Source organism: Mesoplodon densirostris, chromosome 12 (assembly GCF_025265405.1).
Source record: "Mesoplodon densirostris isolate mMesDen1 chromosome 12, mMesDen1 primary haplotype, whole genome shotgun sequence".
NCBI lineage: Eukaryota > Metazoa > Chordata > Mammalia > Artiodactyla > Ziphiidae > Mesoplodon > Mesoplodon densirostris.
The window spans coordinates 28743988-28762375 of record NC_082672.1 but is presented as its reverse complement, the minus strand read 5'-3'; the positions used below and the strand labels follow the sequence as shown (position 1 = coordinate 28762375).

At 38.3% G+C, this 18388-nt stretch overlaps 1 protein-coding gene across 6 annotated transcripts in view; it reads right to left on the bottom strand.

Moving 5' to 3' along the window:
• AHI1 (Abelson helper integration site 1) overlaps positions 1–18388 on the bottom strand; it is a 211851-nt gene that overhangs the window by 60257 nt on the left and 133206 nt on the right. For 5 of the 6 annotated variants that reach the window (XR_009533948.1, XR_009533949.1, XM_060114693.1 and 2 more), the window contains one exon: positions 3929–4091. Coding sequence is in view for 4 of the 6 variants with exons in the window: in XM_060114693.1 (XP_059970676.1) it covers positions 3929–4091 (163 nt within the window). In the remaining 2 variants the exon portion in view is untranslated. Of the gene's footprint in view, positions 1–3928; positions 4092–8709; positions 9943–18388 lie in introns of those variants that run through there. The other variant, XM_060114697.1, reaches the window with a different exon arrangement.

The following is an 18388-nucleotide window of genomic DNA, read 5'->3' as shown; positions in this document are numbered from 1 at the left end:
ACACACTGATATTCACACTTCCTTGGTGTAACAATAAGCTACCCAGAGCTTATTGTTAAGGTGATTTGTAGTCTTACACATTCCTTATCCAAAGAACACAACTTATGATTGGCAAGTTTTGATCAGCAGGATTTCAGAAATGCAGAAAGTGTCATTTTCACTTACTATGTATGTGGTCATGCAGATGCTTATTTTATCTTAATACACATTTACCAAGAACCTGCTATATGCAGGGTCATCAGCTAGGTACCGCTGGAGGAGATGCGAAGATGACCAAAGACAGTCTTTGCTCTCAAGGAGCTTACAGTCTGGTCAGAGACAGATATGTTCACAATTAACTGTAATATAAAACAGACTGTGACATTATTCTGAAGAGAGATAATAACAAAGACAAGTTCTGATGTGGGGATAGCAAATGCTTAATGGAAAAAGTGGTAGGTGTGTCAGACTGAAAAACAGGGAGGATTTTGCCAGGCGGAGGGGTGGATAAAGGATAATTTGTGAAGATGGTATGAAACAAGTAAGCACAGGGCTGGGACTATACATGACACAGGATCCACTCAGTGTTGGATCTAAGATTCTTATGAGATTATAATCTGTATAATCTACTTAATCTACACTGGTGTTGAATCTAAAAAGTTATGTGGGAATTTTAAAGGGCTAAAAAGGAAATCTGTTTTGGTTAAATGACTTAGGCAACTCTGAATTAAGAGAAAGTGATAAAATACACCTGATCAAAATTCTAAAATTATGAGCTACATTAATGGGCTTTGTGTGTGGGCAGATTTTATCATTGGGTTTCTTTACCTATTACTGGAAATGTTAGATGTGATTAAGGAAATTGATCAAGTTTTCCTTTCCAGTGGCTTAAGATACAAAGGGAATATCCTTTGTGATAACAGGGTACCAATGTCTTCTATTGTGTCATTCTCTTAAAGGACATGGCTTTCAACTGAACAGTTGATAGAGATTATGTATGTATGTATGTATAGTATGTACACACACACACACACACACACACACACACACACACAGTCCCTTAGATCATTTGCTTTGCATATCTGGCTTCAGATAAAGATAAAGGACAATTTCTCCTACCATTTTCAGAGTGGAATGTGCTGCTGACAGTCATTTTTTCTCTAATGTTAAAACTGGGAAGGTGAGTTTTTGTTAAATTCAGGTAAAAAGTAGGATAAAAGGAGAGGAAAAGAAACCCTGATGAACTGAGAATTCGATCGTATTCTCAGGTTTTCTGAAAAATTTTTGTTTGTTCTGGCTTTTGCAAAAGCTTTTTCAACAAGCAGTGACTGATGCCAAAAGAAACCATCAATTATTCGGGGGTACAATAAGGAGTTACGGCAACTGAAGGATGGCCACCGCCTGAGACACGGAACTGATTTCTGTACTCAGCCACCAACGATGGTCACTGCAGTATGCTTCAGAAGTCCCACTTTGGCTCTTATGGAAGAAAACCAAATTTTATGGAATCTTTAATCCCCTGCGGATCAAACATCTACAGCCTCTCAATATTTGCAAGCCTAAGAGGTAATTTCTGCAAACTAACTAGATTCTAAAGTTAGCACATAACACCATGTTGCCTGGAAATACACAATCTTTTTATACTGTCAAGTTTCCACTTGTATCTGAAAGAAACAACAGATTGTAATATCTAGTTAAAATGACAGATAAACTCCAGAGTGACTAAGACTGTGCAGGCAGCTCTTGATTTAAAAACAGAAGCTACCGCTGCAGAACTCCAGCTGCTGGTCCTGAGAGAAGCCGTCACTGGCGGGGGGAGGGAAGCAGCCTGGATATCTGAGATGACCTGGAAGTGAGAAGTGCTGAGTTTACGGGACATGACTGGGAATTAACCTGTCCCCAAATTTCTTCCTTCTGCACTGCCTTAACTTTTCTCCAGTCTGCACCCTCCTTTAAACATAAAACTATACCTCAGATAGAGTTTAAGAGCTATTAGTCATCCGATGATGGACACTTAGGTTGTTTCCAGCTCCGGGTTATTGTGAATAGAGCTGCAATGAACATTTTGGTACATGTCTCTTTTTGAATTATGGTTGATAAGGAAGATGTGGCACATATATACAATGGAATATTACTCAGCCATAAAAAGAAACGAAACTGAGCTATTTGTAATGAGGTGGATAGACCTAGAGTCTGTCATACAGAGTGAAGTAAGTCAGAAAGAGAAAGACAAATACCGCATGCTAACACATATATACGGAATTTAAAAAAAAATGTCATGAAGAACCTAGGGGTAAAACGGGAATAAAGACACAGACCTACTTGAGAATGGACTTGAGGATATGGGGAGGGGGAAGGGTAAGTGGTGACAAAGCGAAAGAGAGGCATGGACATATATACACTACCAAACGTAAGGTAGATAGATAGTGGGAAGCAGCCGCAGAGCACAAGGAGATCAGCTCGGTGCTTTGTGACCGCCTGGAGGGGTGGGATGGGGAGGGTGGGAGGGAGGGAGATGCATGAGGGAAGGGATGTGGGAACAGATGACTGATTCACTTTGTTATAAAGCAGAAACTAATAAATAAAAAAATTAAAAAAATTAAAAAATTAAAAATAAAAAAAAAAAGAGCTACTAGTCATTTACTGCTCAGAGAATAAAACCATGGCACAGAGGAAATCAAGAATTCTGTTATGAGAGAGAAAGAAGTGGGTAATTTTCGAGACACTTAGGGCTTTGGAGGGGAGGAGTCTGCTGAAAGCGGCAGATACTCTGGGGAAGGAGCTGCAGTGAGATCTAGAGCTCTTGGGGAGGGAGCCCTGGGAAGGGCCGGGTGCAGACCTGGAAGGTGGCCCAAGAGAAATAATTTTATCTGGGCCTGGCCCAGCACCCAGGATTCATGGAAGAAATTCTTTCTCCTTTTCTTCATCTCTTTTCCCTTCAAAGTTCAGAACTTAGGTTAGAAACCAATCGTATTTTTGTTCAACCATAGTTTGGGTTGAATGGGGTTTCAGAGACTAGCCTGAAAACCAATTACTACTTACAATAATTACTTTGCAGAAACAGAAGACGTAACAATAAACATTCAAAACGTAGTGTGTTCTCAAGGCTGCCTCTACTATATTTTTAAATTGGAACTATACGATTTTAGTGTTTCTGGAAGAAAGCTTAGAGATGATGGAGCTCAGCTCCCTCGTCCCATGGGAGGAAACGGAGGCATATCAGTATTAGTTGTCAAGCTAGGATTGGCAGTCAGTTCTCCTGACGGCTGGGCATCGTGCTTTTCCTACCACACACCAAGTTAACGGCTGATGGGAAGCGTTCTTCTGAAGAACTCCTCCCCTTTCTTCAGTCTTTGAACTCTTTTATTTTCAAACCCTCTGTGTTCGTTCTATTTTCTCCTCTCAAGGCCTGGAAGCAAATCTACAGCTTTCAGAAACTCAGATTTAGAATTTCTTCTCGACCTCCTTTCTTTTTCCTTTCACAAATGAGGGCTTAATTTACTTGAGAATGGAACACTCTATTGCAGTTTTCTTTGAGCAGGTACCAGCTAGGCCTGGGGATACAAGGTAGAAAGAATGGGAGTTGGGAGCTAGAGGTTCTTAGGTGCCTGTCAACTGAGGAGTCTCTGTGGCAAGAGGAGAGGTGACGTCAGTGTGTGAGCATCGGGTGGCGGGGAAAAGGGGCTGAAGAAGGGTGGTAGCTAGATGGGCAGGTCCCCTGGGATGGGAAGTCCATGAAGTAGATATTCCAATCTCAGAATGTAATAGCTTCTGAGTGTACTAGTGCCCCCTCCCTTTTATTTTTTTGCAACATGAGAATGAAGAGCAATACGCATCGGTAAATGTATGCAAAAGTAACAAGACAGCAAGTTAAAGCGTAGAAGATGATAAAATCTTGGACTATCAGTTATACCATATTAGAAAACCAGGAAGGGAGCATAAAACTTACTTTCACTAGCCACATGATTAGCTGGAAAATAACCTTCCTGTCCCTTTCCTCTGCTGCCATACCACCAGTCTTCATTATCTTTGAAAAACACTCGGATAATGTCTCCGCGATGGATGGTTAGTTCATCTGATCGATTCGCTGTGTAGTCATAAAGGGCCACTACCTAAGAGAGAGATAAGACCACCACAGCTTTATCACAACTGTACCACAGAGAAAACCCCCAACATTCACTTCCTCTTGCAGAAGAGCAGCTGAAACCAAAGCAGTACTTTGGTGAGTCTGAGGCTGTCTCAAGGTTTGCTAATGGGATCAGGGGTGGTGGGAACACAGCAGGAGAAGCAAGATAAAAGACTGTGGGATTGAGAAATGGTTAAGATCATTCAATACACTAAGATTAGCTTCAAAATAGCAGATGTTAATTTTTTTTAAGTAAATTACTTGTGAGGCAAATAAAAAAAAAGTTCACACATCATTCCCTTTCTTAAAATTGTTTCATTCTACCTTTGGTCCCATGCCCTGTGCGAAGCAGACGCATCTGAAAAAACAAAAAAATTCTCCAGAACGTCGACACTTTTACAAAAAGGAAAAATTCAATGGAACAACCAGTTCACATAATTTCATTGTGATCACTTGGGTTTATTGTTAATGCCTCTTTCTGAGATGTATTTCTATACAAATACCATTTTTGGGGTGTTTTATATGAATAATCTAAATCTTCCCCTACCTTTAAAAATACCTTCATAAGTTTATACAAATTTAAGAGGAAAAACCCTTCTATGAGAATCCTCTTTCTCTGTTTTGTTACAGTAGTCACTATATATATTTTTTCTTTTGAAAAACCAAATTCAAAATGAATGGCTGCACAGGAATCTACAAATCCCTTACAGCAGTTACAAGAAGGAAGCAGACCTCAACCCATTTTAGACGTGATGCAGTGTATAAAGTAGGACATAATACATACACTAAAGAATAAACTACTTCTACTTTTTTCCTATGTAAATGGAATTTGAAAATTTACAGGTTATACAACTACATACGTAATGGAAAATTATCATTGCAGACCTCTGCATTTAGGCTGAGTACTGATTTATTCACTTAACAAGTATTTACTGAAATCCTAATGTACCTGGTACTGTGTTAGGGACTGAACATACAGTGATAAACAGGCTAATTTCTAGAAGGGGTACCTTGCTTAGGCTTTGCAGGTGAATGAAGGATAATCAGGAAATAGCCAGCCGAAGAGATGGAAAGTGTGTCTCAGGCAGACTGCACCCCATGTGTGAGAGTCCAGGGAAGAGAAATCCCAAATAGCTCAATATGGTGGGAGCCTGGCATTAGAGGTAAGAGTCTAGATAGAAGGTGGGAGAGGCTGAGGCTTCAAGAGTCAGTAGGAGCCAGATCACACACGCTGAAAGGTTCAGACTCAGAATATGGGTAACGGGAAGCAAGGAATTCCGTAACAGTTCTCAAAACTCTTTGTGGTGCCTTGAAATTAATTTAAAATCTTTATTAACACATTAACCAGAAGACTTTAATGGATAAATATGGAATTAACTGCTGTCACTATACAATGTAAGGGCAGTAATGATAATTTAATTTAAGTGGTAAAAATACAATTCTTATTGCACTGCTTAGCACAGTCCCTAGTTTACAACATGCTATGCAGGACGTTGTTTAAAATTTTAAAATCTTTTGTAACTCTCAGTGTATTGATGCCAACTCACTTATGTAAAAGTGGAACTTTTAACTTTCCCCCTGCATTCTTCCTTCTCCAAACCTCTTCTCCTGTATTCTCCTGCATGGCACTAACACAGAACAGGAAAGCCAATAAAAATGTTCTGAGTGCCTGCCATGTTCCGGGTCCCTGGCTAGTTGCTTATGTGAGTTATCTCACTCAACCTTTGTGACAATCCTGTGAGGGCAAAAATTCTTATTTCAATTTTACAAATGAGAAACATGATACACAGAGAAATCTAGTAACTTCTCTAAAGTAAACTACTAAGTGATAGAATCAGGATTGAAACTCGTGTTTTTTTTCTTTCATTTTTTTTTTAAATGAAATACATTTATAGGCCATCTTTACCTAGGATCAAACATGGGAAAGAAGCAGCAGAGAGGAAGGGAGGGGGGATAGGAGATCCTAATCACTCATGAAAGATAAGACACATTTTTGGACAGCAGACCTCGGGCAGCTGGCTGTGCTGAGAAGATTAGCTCCCCTGGGTCACCTGCAGGCCCCACTGCGCCCCTTTCCCGACACCTGAAACCCAGTCCGAGAACCTGCGTGGGGATTTGTTCCCACTGTTCTTCATCCCGGTGTCCCTATAAAAAGAGGAAGAGATACCAGGAGCATACGTGCACAGAGAAAAAGGCCGCTTGAGGACACAGCGGGAAGGTGACTGTCTGCATGGCAAGGAGAGAGGCCTCACAAGGAACCAACCTGGCCGGATACTTGATCTTGGACTTCCAGCCTCCAGAACTGTGAGCAAATAAACTTCTGTTTTTAAGTCACCCTGTCTATGGTATTGTGTTACAGCAGACCTGTCAGACCAATACATAATACAGCCTCACAACCTGATGGTGTCAGGTGAATCACATGTTACCAGCCTCTTATGGTATTGCAAATGGGCAATGCCTCATTTGCATCCATCTTAGGTCCTTCCCGGGTTACAGTACTGTGTTCTACACTCTCCTAATGCTATCTCCTGATGTAGAAATAATGTCCTTGTCACCAAACTCCACAACTACCATCCTTAGGAGGGAGACTACACCCCCCAAAGCAGTCTTGCTTTGTCACCATCACACCATTACTGACATTTAGGCACAAAACAGCTTCACAATGAGCAGTCGGCGTGTTTCACGTGCCAACAGACCACAGGTTGGCGGCAGTGGAGCTGTGACCATTCTCTCATCATACTGAAGGCACATGACAAAATCCACACAGCTCATGAGAATCTGCTGGTATTCCAGTGTGTGTTTTTATCAAAATGTTCTCATCATTTGAAGACCATTACTCTCTTCTGAGCATCACAGTACACACAGTAAACTCTGCTTGTTTTATTTTGGTAGTGGATTTTGCATAAGTCACGTCTTCCCTGTCTCCAATTAGATTTCATTGTCATCCCGCTGTTTCAGGATAAAGTAAAGCTCCATTGGGAGCTTTATTCCCCAAGTGTTGGAAGACACAGTCCCATGCGGAGGTTTGTTTTGAATTAATACCATCTCTATTTTCCCCTTATTTTGGTAGGTGTTGTCACATAAAATCTGTTTTGACCATTCTCTTGAGAAGTATCTTCTACAATGTACCCTTCTGTGCACATGGTGGTCTGGCATGTGGGTATAACATGCTCAGTGCTATGATCCAGATCTTGAGCTGACAGGGCGGTTATGAAATCTTTCAGTAATCTTTCTTTTTAGACGTAAGTTTAAAAATATGTGTTTATGTGCCCATGTGCCCATGTTGGTAATTAATGATAGGTCTGGGAAATAAAATGTTCCACAAAATCCACTTGGTCACATTTGATCACTATTCACATATTTGAAACGGAGTTCCTTCCTTCTGTCAAAGCTTGCCGAGTTGCTTGGGCACAATCGTTCACGGTGGAAGTGCCACTGGCAAGCTTTTTTTTTTTTTTTAACATAGTTTTCGGTCTTCATAGCATTGCTTGCCAGATACTATTTCTTGGTTTAAGCAGAGTCTGCCAGGCTGTTATAAGACATTTAGGGGAATTCCTTTTTGCATTATCTTCTGAGAGATTTTTCATTATTACAGTTGTCTCCCTAGAATTCTCAGTGGTTCTTGAAACCATTGTACCGAAGGAACATTAACCACTGTACGGCTCAGCAGCAGATGTTCCTTGCAATGTTATCTGTGATGCAATCCAAAAATCAATATTCATAATGACCCCAAGTCATTCAACAAGCTGTGCTGAATAAGTCATGCACTTGAGCACTTTCTCCTCCAACACGGCTTCTGCTGGTTCCATAATTGTCGGGGAACTTCTTTGCGCCGGCCTGCAGCCAATGAAGCATCTGGATCCCACCCCCTTCCCTCTGCTTCCTACTTGCTTAACTTGATTTCAGAATTCTGCCCTCCAGAAAAGTGAAAGAATACATTTCTGTTGTTTTAAGCCACACGATGTTTGTGGTAATTTGATATGACAGCCCCAGAAAACTAATACATATGAAGTTTACTTTCGTGAGTACTAGATTTTCTGTATTCCTTTAAAGAGTACTGGATGTTTTTCTGCCATGTAGTTACTTGAGATCAGTTTGACCCCTTCCAGGTTTGCTTTTAAGTTGTGTTAGAGCAGATTCAGGAAGACTTTAGGACTCAATAAACTCCACTACTAAGATATGATTCTCCTGATAATTCCCCCTGATGCCCCACATTATTAGGTTTTTCCATTCTGGCTGGCAGGACTGTGAATTATTCCCATTCTGTTGTGTAGGCTACTAATTTCTGATGGTTCTTTCCTTATGGAGCTTAACCCCATGTAGGTGCAGATCAGTACTCAGCCAAAGAGTTATTAAGGGTACTTCTTATGGGTATTGGCAGGATTATTACCAATTAATATAAGGTGAAACAAAAAGAAACGTCTTAGTAATTATTTTATTTTATTTTTTGTGAGAACTCTTGTTACAGGTATTTAATGCACATTAACTAAAATGTATACATTTTCAGTTTTCGTAATAAATGCAATTATGACTTTATTACACTTCTGGTATTCTTAAAGAAAGCACATCAAGCTTTAATATAGAAATATTTTTTAAAAAATATATAGAAATATTTAGGTTACACTTAACTTCTGGCTCAAGTGATAATAAAACTTCTGTTCTTTTTTGATCTTATACATGTTCCCCTCAGGGATGGCCCATCTCTTGTAGGCTTGGAGTGACCTTTGGTTACATGGTTGGCCTTGTTGTTTCAACACTCTGGATATATTAAAAGATAAAGCAACTTACATAAAAGAACAATTAATTGGAGCCAAGGGAGAAGATGCTTCTTTGTGCAGATTCCATAAGGACTATGCAGAAGTATGGATGGTCTAAGCCAGGCAGTTACATTTATAGCACTGTTTTTCACATAGTTAACAACATGGTGTGATTGTAGCTTTAAAAATTATGAAACCCGACAGAGATTGTACTTTCTAGTTGAAATAAAGTTATTTAGAATAGATTGTGGCTTCAGATGCATTTGCTGCTTTTTCGACCTTGGGGAACCATCCTTAATGAATTTTATAGAATTGATGGCAGGGTTTTTAAAAAATCTCTTTCAAGTTTTAAACTGCTTCATTATTTATAAGAGGTCTGGGTAGAGCTGTAGCATTTCATATGCTTTCTGAGAGAAATGGACTGTTTTCTTGGCCACTGGAGATGTTTCCATGTAATCAAACAACAGTTTATACATCTTGATCCTATTTTTTTTTTTAACTGTGTGTTTCTTTGGAGTTAAAATGGCTGTGATAGCCTCACCAAACACTTCAATCCCTGATGGACTAAAGGTGAACATTCCACATAGTAGCATGCTCCCATTTCTTTTTTTTTAAATAAAGAAATTTATTTATTTATTTATTTATTTATTTTTGGCTGTATTGGGTCTTCATTGCTGTGCGCAGGTTTTCTCTAGTTGTGGTGAGCGGGGGCTACTCTTCGTTGTGGTGAGCGGGCTTCTCATTGTGGTGGCTTCTCTTGCTGTGGAGCATGGGCTCTAGGTGTGTGGATTTCAGTAGTTGTGGCACGTGGCCTCAGTACTTGTGGCGTGCGGGCTGTAGAGCGCAGGCCCAGTAGTTGTGGTGCTTGGGCTTAGTTGCTCTGAGGCATGTGGGGTCTTCCCGGACCAGGGCCTGGACCCATCTCCTGCATTGGCAGGTGGATTCTTAACCACTGTGCCACCAGGGAAGTCCTTGCTCTCATTTCTTTTGCTAGTTTCCACCCTTGTTCCAGACATAGGTTCTTCTTTCATATCTTTCAGTCTTGCTATAGTTTTGGGGTCACCTCGGAGATCTGAGTTCCTATTAATACAACAGGTATATTTAGTGTGTATTCCTTAAGTTCTGTTACCCACTCCTCTTTCACATTTTGAAACGAGGCTACATTTACCGCAGAGAAGCACACAGGGAGGACATCAGTCATCGGATAAGACAAAAGCCTCAGATAATCACAGTCTTCTTGTCTGCTCTTAGTCTTTCTGTTTGGCCGTGTCATAGAGAACCAGGAGGTACTAGTTGTCCCCTAAGGTGACACTGACTGTGTAGCAGTTGAAGATGGCAGGCATGTAATCCTCCAGGAAGGTGTCGTTGGCATAATTCATGGGCAGGCACATCTTGCCCGCCTCCCAGTTGCAAACCACCATGTACCGGAGCATCACTGCACTGGCCCACGAGCTATGCTGGGCATGGTCCCCCCACCTCCACCAGTCCCTTCCCTGGCTGTGCCTGCCTGCTGTCTCCCAGTAATATTTAACAAGTGAAATAAAATAAGCTTTAGTAAAGTCTCATTTCTCGATTATGTCGTGCAATGTTGGGTCTTTATTACTAAAATAGAAAAAAAACATAAAAAAGGTAGTAGAAAATCAAATTTAACAACAAATCCTGAATTGTACAGAAGTACATTACTAAACATTCAAATGACTCCTTTACTAATAGTGACAGTGGGACTACATTTTATTTCATAAGAAGAATGGAAAAACATATAACCCTACTTCTAGCACCATGTGGTAGAAATATATACAGTCTCTTATGATCATTTCCATGAACACTAAGAAAGACAACTCTAAAGATATTCATAAAAAAGAAACTAAGGTCCTGTTATTTTTAACTGATCTTATCTGGATAATAATAGATTAAGAAAACAGAGATAAAATAAGTAAATAATTGCACAAAGTTTATTGTCTCTGTACCAGACAAACTATCTGTTCTATCCTGCTACATAATGCTAGTATATATGACCTTAAACACTTCATCAAACAAATATTTGAAATATTTAATTCCAAATACCTTCTGGTAAAGTAACTACTAAGGGTAATGGAAAAAAATACGAAACTAGGAATCAAGACAGTGAGTTTCCAGTTCTGCCTGGGTCTCCAAGGCTAAAACATATCATAAAACACTCAAGCTGGATGTCTGTAAACTAAGGGGTTTGGACCAGATGCTAGGTGGTATCCCTTCCAGCTTAAAAATTCTATCATATCAGATATTCAAATAACTATTCCAAAAGAATGGCATTCACAAATTTTAACATAAATTCAAAATATTAATTTGTTGGATAAGAGTGTGCCTGATTATTTGTGATCATACATGAATTAGAAAAGCTTGTTTGTTTGCTGCAGTACTACACAGGAAAAGCCTCTTAGTCATAATTAAAGAAGAATAGTGATAAAGCATTTCTTTGGAATTTACTGGTTGGAAATACTGCTTTCTTCTTTGACGAATAGGAATGATTGAACTTTTGGACTTCACAAATAAAGCTACTCATTTTATATGATGATTGGTATTAATTAAACCTCTTCTTACTGGAAATCACAATTCACATACTTTGTTACAGTGAATCATTAGTGCTTCATTGAAAAAGGCTCTAAAATGTATCTTTGTATTGGTTATTTCCTGAAAAAAAAAAAAAAACCAAGATAATGATGCAGACCTTTATAGACTGGACTACAGAGCTTTGTTTTGTTTTGTTTTTTTGTTACTGAAGAAAGATGATAGTGTACTTTAATTATTTTTCTTGGGAGGGATAGCAAAAGGAGAATTATGAATCATTGGTTTAGACATGGGTGCTTGAAGTGTGTTCTCTAGATTAGCAGTGGCAACATTACCTGGAAACTGGTTAGAAATGCAAATTCTTGGGCCCCATTCCAGACCAACTGAAATATTCTGGGGATGGACCCAGTAATCTGTTTTAACGAGGCTGCCAGGTGATTCTGATGTACCTTAAGGTTTAATTAACTTTATTTCGATGACCTACTTTATAAAACATGTACATTTATTTTCTGCACATATCAAGTATGTGACTGAATGGTTAAGAAACATAATTTAAAATATAAAACCAAATCTTATAACAAATTGTTAACGGGCAAAGCTTAAAAATGTAAACCTGTTCCTCCTTTCCTATTTTACTTATGTTTCTTAGTTTCTCTCGTAGCACTGAAATGCTGACTTCGTCCAGATTTGAGTAATATAACATCTACTTCGCCGTTTTTTTCAACAAGCTCATGCTCAAACTGCAACTAGGAGTCATAGTAAACATTTCTTAGGTTCCCCTACCATCTCTTAAGGATTAGCAAAATGTTTAAAGTAGAAAAACAAGCAAAAATTGAAAGATTAAATCTGTTTATCTATCAATAGTTATTAGATACATATTGTGTCTGAGGTACTCTTATAGGCTGAGGAGACAGAAGTGAACACAGTTCCTGTCCTTGGGATATTCCGTTTCATGTTTCATTGTTTTTGGTATGGTGGCCCTTTTTAAAAACGGGATACCTTTAGTATTTCTACAAGTTACTCTGCTGTTTCTCTACTTTTAAGTTGCCAATAAAGAGTACTAGGGTGCATGCTGATATTGAATTTTAAAATAATAATTTATGAATTACTTCAGAAAAGTATAACAAATTTCTTTAAATTCTCTTAGCAAACCATGAGCTATGAGTAAATGTAAAATCAGTAAAAAAAAAAAAGAATCAGTTGAAGATAATATTTTTAAACAAAAATAAACTCAAGTATTTGCGAACAACGTATTATTCAGTTTATATACAGTTTTAGTAATTATAAATTTTATACTTCACAGTTCAAAGCAGTGGTTTATAGAGATTATATACAGAAATATATCCCTTATGATAAATGGAATATTCTTTTTTTTACCCTGTTGCATTTATAACTTGTTTCTATTTTCCTTAGATGCTACTTTCCTGGCCAGGTCCTTTCTGTTGCCATATTGTTATGAGAGGTAGTACAAATTTTTTTAAAAATACATAAACATACAAATTTATAAATACTAAAATAAAAATTATTGATTCAAGTTTGTTAAGGACATAAACACATGAATATATAAATGATAAAAAACTTAAAAATAAACATATAGGGACTTCCCTGGTGGTGCAGTGGTTAAGAATCCGCCTGCCAGTACAGGGGACACGGGTTTGGTCCCTGGTCCGGGAAGATCCCACAGGCCACGGAGCAACTAAGCCCGTGAGCCACAACTACTGAGCCCGCGTGCCTAGAGCCCATGCTCCTCAACAAAAGAAGCCACTGCAATGAGAAGCCAGCACACTGCAATGAAGAGTAGCCCCTGCTCGCTGCAACTAGAGAAAGCCCATGCGCAGCAACAAAGACCCAATGCAGCCAAAAATAAATAAATAAATATATTTAAAAAAATAAACATATAGATAGATAAGCAAGTTATACAAGGGTCTTCAAATAGACTTGTATTGTTGCAAAACTAGTTTGGAAAAGCCTATTCTAAAACTGAATAGGCACCTACAGGAACTAAAAAATGTTTGTATGAGCTACATTTCCATTTTTCTTTGAGAGTGAGGTATGGGTGCATTTCTCTGTGCTTATATACACATAATAGAGATAACAGACTTATCACTTAAAAATAACGTAAGGTCTGGGGCTTCCCTGGTGGCGCAGTGGTTGAGAGTCCGCCTGCCGATGCAGGGGACACGGGTTCGTGCCCCGGTCTGGGAGGATCCCACATGCCGCGGAGCGGCTGGGCCCGTGAGTCATGGCCGCTGAGCCTACGTGTCTGGAGCCTGTGCTCTGCAACGGGAGAGGCCACAACAGTAAGAGGCCTGCGTACCGCAAAAATAACGTAAGGTCTGGGGACAAATCTTTTGAGAATGAAATTAAATCTTTTTAATGCTTAATGGCATCTTCAGGATTTCCTGGGCACCAACTATAAGTGCAAAGAGTTACAGTACTTGATAGTTTTGAGAACTACTTAAGAGCACCCCTAAGGACATTTATTAACAGAATTCATTAAATTTATAAATAATTTATTTTCTTTCCTCAATGCGCCATGTAGCTTGTGGGATCTTAGTTCCCTGAACAGGGATTGAACACGCACCCTTGGCAGTGAAACCACAGAGTCCTTACCACTGGACTGCCAGGGAATTCCCATAATTTATAAACAATTTCTGAAAGATGAATTAACTAGTAACTCATTTATGTAATAAATGAAGTGTGTGCTATATATATAGCACTGTACATAGTATGGGAAATATAAAGAAATGCAGCATAAAGTTCTTGACTTGAAGCTGCTTAAGACAGTTAAGAAAAACATACTATTTCAAATATTATATACTTAAAAATTCTTATCCTGGGGCCTCCCTGGTGGCGCAAGTGGTTGAGAGTCCGCCTGCCGATGCGGGGGATACGGGTTCGTGCCCCGGTCTGGGAGGCTCCCACATGCCGCGGAGTGGCTGGGCCCGTGAGCCATGGCCGCTGAGCCTGCGCGTCCGGAGCCTGCGCGTCCGGAGCCTGTGCTCCGCAACGGGGGAGGCCACAACAGTGAGAGGCCCACATACCGCAAAAAAAAAAAAAATTCTTATCCTGAAAGTTTAATTCACTCATTCTAAAACAAGTATATAAATCTCAGTTTATTTTTTTCTCAGCAACGTATATCTACTGTTATTATTTAATAATCTGCTATGCTATAGATATGTGTTTATCTCTCTAGATGTATCGAGAAATATATGTATCTACCAATTATTTAATGCTTGTTATGTGTCAGGCATGCGCTAAGCATTTTACACTATATACGTATGCATGTGTGTATGTGTACATACACACAAATATACACACACACATATATATATTTGTGTACATACACATGTTCACACATATGTTCATAAACACCCTATTTAGTATTTATCATGCCTTTGTTTCTTTAATTATAAACCAAAAGAATTATTACTTGTCTGAATCACGCAGTTTGGCAGATTCTAGATGTTAGAAGGTTTGCTTTTCTCTTAAATCTATGCTCTTAATCACTAAACCTACACAATTAAATTTGAAGTTAGAGGCCTTCGTGGAACCAATTAAACATAAGTCTGCTTGGTTCACTGCTTATAACTTTTGCTAAGATTTATGCTAAAAGAAGGATCTTTAAGACTTGGTATTTCTATTACAGAAGGCACCTGAAGAATATCATCAAAGCACTTTTCTTCATATTATCTTCTCAGTCACAATTTGTTGAGGCCATCAAACTGGGAAGTTATATGGTAAACTGAAATAAGGCCAAAGTGACGGCAGATGTATGTATACTAACAGGTGTGTCCATCTGATCACTACAGTTTATATTTACACTTATACTGAAATGACTAGGCATTGTTAATTTGGAAAGGCTTTGTGAAGGAATCTTGAGTAATAAATTTAAATGGAAAGAGAAAAGCTTTTTAGGCTGCTGATAGTACGACATCAATAATTAACTGCTCATCTTATTTAAACACTGAGGCTTGTCTATTTCTAATTCTAATGTCAATCCAAATATTCTGGGAAAAGCTCATGTACACACATGTGAGTATTTGGTTTAGTGAGGAAGAAGACAAGAATATAATAGAAGGATAATGAAGAAGCTTGATGGAAAACGTCTCTATTTTAGCATATAAATATAATTATGACACATACAGAGATGTAGACGGTCAAGTAAGGGGCTCTAAAACCTACCAAACAGTATTTCAAATGGCAAAAGAGAAACCAGCAAATAGAATTTTAAAGAAGCAACTAGAAAACACTGAGCTTAAGAACAAATGAGTAGAGAGGAAGCACTTCTGGAATGGGAGAGTAATGAAAATTGGCTCTTCCATAAAATCAAGAAAACTGGCAAAACTGTCAAAATCAACTTTTAAGAACTTGAAAAATTAGCCAAAGGACTGCAATAATCCAAATATCATGTATTCAAGAAAAACAGTTGGATCTTGGTAAAAAACATCAAGTTTTATGGAATTTTAACCTGCCCTATTCCTATTACTCTCTTGCCAGCCCCATGGTAGCTTTAAAAACAGACTGACAACCATGGTTAACTGTGAAAACTATCAGGTCAGCAGTCACTGGAGAGGGCAGAACAGGTTCAGAGTGCCTATAAATCCCCATCTCCAGAGAAGTGCCACTATATGACCTAGGTGGCAGGCCCTGAAAAGCTCCATTCTCAGGGCTTGTCTTTATTTGATGTGACTCAGAGTCAGCTGTTGAACAGCGATATCCCTCAAGCATTTGTCAAAAAAATCAGTGGCAACTTAGGTGGTGATACATGTTATGACAAGTAAGGAACTGACCAAAAAATTAAAAGGAAAAACTGGGAAATAACATGTCTATCTATAGGGTTTGCTGAAAAGCATCAACAGATTCCTGGAAATCTAGAAGGCCATGGGTATGTGCAAAACTCTCTATGTATGCCCAGGAAAGACCAGAGAAGGCTCAAATCTTTCATCTCTGCTGACCTTAACAGTCAATGCAAGCAGAAAGTGAAGTCTAAGTATGGTAGAGTTATGAACTGCATGTTGAAGCACTAAAAACATGTCTTAACACACACATAGAGCCCTTTGGAAAAGGTCCTCGGCATTTAAGAAAATCTTAATACAATCATTAGCTGACCACTAAGCTAACCAAGCAGACACTTTATTGGTTGCACAACACAAAAAGAACAGTCTTTAAAGAATTACTCCAGGAAAGTCCCTAATTAAACAAATAGTAAAAGTAATAATAACAAAAATGACAAATCATAGGGAAGTGGGGGTAGAAAATCTGATTTTTAAGTTTGCCACATTATATTATCTCAAATGTCCAATTACAAGACATGTAAAGAAAGAGTAAAGTATAACCCTCATAGGAGTCAAAGAAGTCAATAGAAATTGACTGAGAAAGTCCAGATGTTGGAATTACTAGACAAAAACTTTAAATTGGTATATATATGTTCAAAGATTGAAGGGAAGCCATGTCTAAAGAATTAAGAGACTGGATATATGTATATGTATAACTGATTCACTTTGCTGTACAGCAGAAACTAACAAAACATTGTAAATCCACTGTAGTCCAACAAAAATTTAAAAAAAGAATTAAGAGAAAATGAGAATGCTATCTCAGCAAATTGAAAACATCAATAAAAAGAAAGAAAAAACAAACAGAAATTCCAGAGTTGAAAAGTACAATATTCACTAGAGGGGCTCAAAAGTAGATTTGAACTGGCAGAGGAAAGAATCAGTGAACTTTTTCACTGATTAGTCTGAGGAACAGAAAGAAACAAGAATGAAGAAAAATGACAGAGCCTCAGACACCTATGGGCTGCCATCAAGTGTACCAAACTATGAATAATGGGAGACCCAAAAAGAGAAAAAACAGAAGAAGGGAAGAAAGAATAGCTGAAGAAATAATGGCCCAAACTTCCCAAATTTGATCAAAAATATTAATCTGCACATCCAAGAGCCTAGACAAACACCAAGTAGGATAAACTCAAAAAGATCCACACCTAGACATATCATAGCCAAACTACTGAAGCCCAAGAATCTTGAAAGCAGCAAGAGAAAAACAACTCATCATAGAAGGATTCTCAATAAGATTAACAATAAATTTCTCATCAGAAACCTTGGAGTTCAGAAGTTAGTAAGATGATGCTTTCAACAATAAGTGTGGAAAGAAGACTCAACCTATGATTCAATAACCAGCAAAACTACCATGTAAAAAAGAAGAAATTAATACATTCCCAGATAAATGATAACAGAGAGTTTGTTGCTAGTAGAACTGCCCTTCAAGAAAAACTAATGGGAGTCCTTCAGGCTGCAACAAAAGGGCACTTAACAGTAACTCAAAGTCACATAAAGAAATAAAGAGCACTGATAAAGGTAATTACATAAGTAAATACAAAGGACAGTATAAATGTACTTTTTGGGAAACTCCTCATGTAAATTAAAAGACAACTTTGTAAAGAATTATAAAAATGTGTTGATGGGCTTACAATGTATAAATAAGAGAGTGTCACGGACTTACGTATACTACCAAATATAAAATAGCTAGCTAGTGGGAAGCAGCTGCATAGCACAGGGAGATCAGCTTGGTGCTTTGTGACCACCTAGAGGGGTGGGATAGGGAGGGTAGGAGGGAGACGCAAGAGGGAGAAGATATGGGGATATATGTATATGTACAGCTGATTCACTTTGTTATAAAGCAGAAACTAACACACCATTGTAAAGCAATTATACTCCAATAAAGATGGTAAAAAAAAAAAAAGATGTAATTTGTACAACCACAATAGCACAAAGGAGGCAGAAGGGAAAATAACGGTATTAAAGTTTTTACATACTATTAAAATTAAGTTGGTGTTAATCCAAACTATATTGTTTTAAGTTAAGATGTTAATTGTAATTCTCAGGGTAACTACTAAGAAAACAACTCAAGTAAATACACAAAAAGAAAAATGGATTTAAATTGGTATATTAAAAATATTACTTTAATCAAAAAAAGTGAG